Here is a 2,253-nt window from a genome sequence, read left to right on the forward strand (position 1 = left end):
CCGGATGCACTAGGTTCGCCTCAGAGATGGAACCAGGCCCTGAGTACGAGGCTCGTGGCGCACGCCCCAAACGACATGCTCGCCCACCAGTGCGCTACGCAGATTATGAGGTGGAGTACCCAGGCTACATTAGCCAGGCATATAGAGAGGATGTAGAGCTCAGACACCAAGAGGACAAGGCCAGGATGACCTCCCTCGCTTCCCCCTTTAGCTGCAACCTAGCCAGCCCTCAGTGGAGGCGGGATGCTATTCTCCATGAGACGGCCTCGCGCTATGGAGCTCAGAGCCAACAGCACATCCAGGAGAATCAGCTAGCCCCCCAGCTGTATCCAGAGAGATGGCATGGAGAACAAGCCTATGATCACTCTACTCCTCTACCCTTCGTGCTCCCCCTATACACCTCCAAATAAGGAAATAAGTGCAGAGTTAGAGGATATTCGTCAGGAGTGCCACCTCATCCAGCAGATCTGATCGAACTTAAGGCACTGTGAGCAGAAATGAGACAGTTAGTGGAAGCTGTCCAGAGCATGCAGGGCCCATCTTCTCTCCAAACCAGTAAGTTAATGCAGTCACCGCTACCGGGTGATGCACCAGAGATTGAGGAGGATGATGATTGGCCTGCCCCACCACCGTGGCCAGATCCAACTGAGGAAGCACCACTGCCTAGTGACCCACCAGTGTTGAACCCCCATCGCCAAGATGCATGCGTGTTTCCAGCCATTAAGACAGAGGCAATGGCAATCCCACCTGCTAATATGGTCATGGACCACCCAGGACAGAGTCTGTCATCAGATCCTCCACCAGCTCTCAGTTTTCCAGATAAAGCCTCCCATAATTCACCTCCTTGGTTCAAGCCAGTTCATCTTCCACCTCGCTCAGGCAGTTTCCCACTGGGTGGGTCCAAGCATCCGCGCGCCACCTATGTGGACAGTAAGACTGAGCATGACTATAATCCAGCATCCCCTGAGCAGCAGTTCAATCTCTCCTCTCCACAGCCACTGCTGGACAGACCAAATCCGGGCAGGACTCCTATCACCTCAGAGACAGTTTACCGTGGTCCCCGCCCAACAAACCCCAACTTCTCCAGTCGAGACCCTAGTGAGTTTGCTAGGCTTAAGATGGCATTGGGGAATCTTCTACCTGAGGACGCGACTGAGCTGTTCAAGTATCATCTGCACCTAGAGGAGGCCAGATTAATAGCCGATGCCTACCTCAACTCTACCACACCCTTCACTGATACGATGGAGGCCCTCAATGACAAATTCGGCCAGCCACATCAGATAGTGCTGAGGCGTATTGCTGCGATGATGGACTCACCTGACATCAGGCGTGGAGACGTCTCGGCATTTGAGAGATTTGCCCTCCAGATACAGTCACTGGTGGGGTTGTTAAGGACACTAGGCCCAGAAGGAGAAGTGGAACTACACTGTGGTTCACATGTTGCTCGTCTGCTTAGTAAACTACCCCCCGAGCAGAGAGCAGAGTTCAGAGAACGACACTGACTCACCTCTGAGAGTCTGCACGTCCTGCCTAATCGTGCGCAGTGGGACGTCCTCTGCGATCCCTTGCATGCCTAACTTCTCGGCAGCCTCCGGCAGAAGCATTGTCCTCTCTGACCCGTCATCCAGTACAGCATAAGTGCTGATTGTTCGCTTGCCATAATGAATGCAGACTTTGACGATCTTTAGAAGGACTTTGCAGCCTTCAGTGGGTCTGTCTAGATACAGGACGTCGGTTGCTGCCTTCGAGTCACCGCTCACCACCGCTGTTGTTAGTGACCCTTTAGGTGTTCTAACATTGACATCATGCAGTACCTGCAGGTGCTTCCCTTGGCAGAGGCTGCAAGTCTTCCTCAGATTGCACTGGGCTGCCTGGTGTGACCGTGCGCAGCGCCAGCACCTCTTGTTACTCTTTATCCACTCTGTTAGCTGGTCCTTTGTCAACTTGGATACCATTGTGCACTGACTGAGATAGTGCTCTTCCGTGTTACAGAATGGACAGTATGGCTTATTCTTACTGGCCACACCACCTGGCCTCAAAGCCTGTGGATTCGTCATTACCTCCTTTGCACCATGAAGGACTGTGATGGATCTCTTACTCTGGCGCACCTCAGGCCTGGGCCACTGTTTCTCCTTTGTCCCTTTCACTGCTAGCTGCCCTTCAGAGTCTTGGCACCAGGACTCATACTTAAGCCACCCTGCGAGATCTGCCAAGGTATGCATCCTCACACCTTGTTGGAACATGCAGCGGCGG

The 2,253-nt window shown here is 53.4% G+C and overlaps 1 protein-coding gene across 1 annotated transcript; it reads left to right on the plus strand.

The window, feature by feature from the left end:
• Positions 1–489: 489 nt before the first annotated feature.
• On the plus strand, positions 490–1,171 carry LOC121813267 (YLP motif-containing protein 1-like; the record flags this gene model as incomplete). Its single annotated transcript, XM_042216925.1, is given in 1 exon segment — positions 490–1,171. A coding segment is annotated over 1 exon segment (682 nt), but the record flags the coding sequence as incomplete, so codon positions are not given.
• Positions 1,172–2,253: the final 1,082 nt, after the last annotated feature.

This window comes from Haplochromis burtoni, unplaced genomic scaffold, assembly GCF_018398535.1.
Source record: "Haplochromis burtoni strain Fernald_Lab_line unplaced genomic scaffold, NCSU_Asbu1 Contig_1349, whole genome shotgun sequence".
NCBI classification, from domain to species: Eukaryota; Metazoa; Chordata; class Actinopteri; order Cichliformes; family Cichlidae; genus Haplochromis; species Haplochromis burtoni.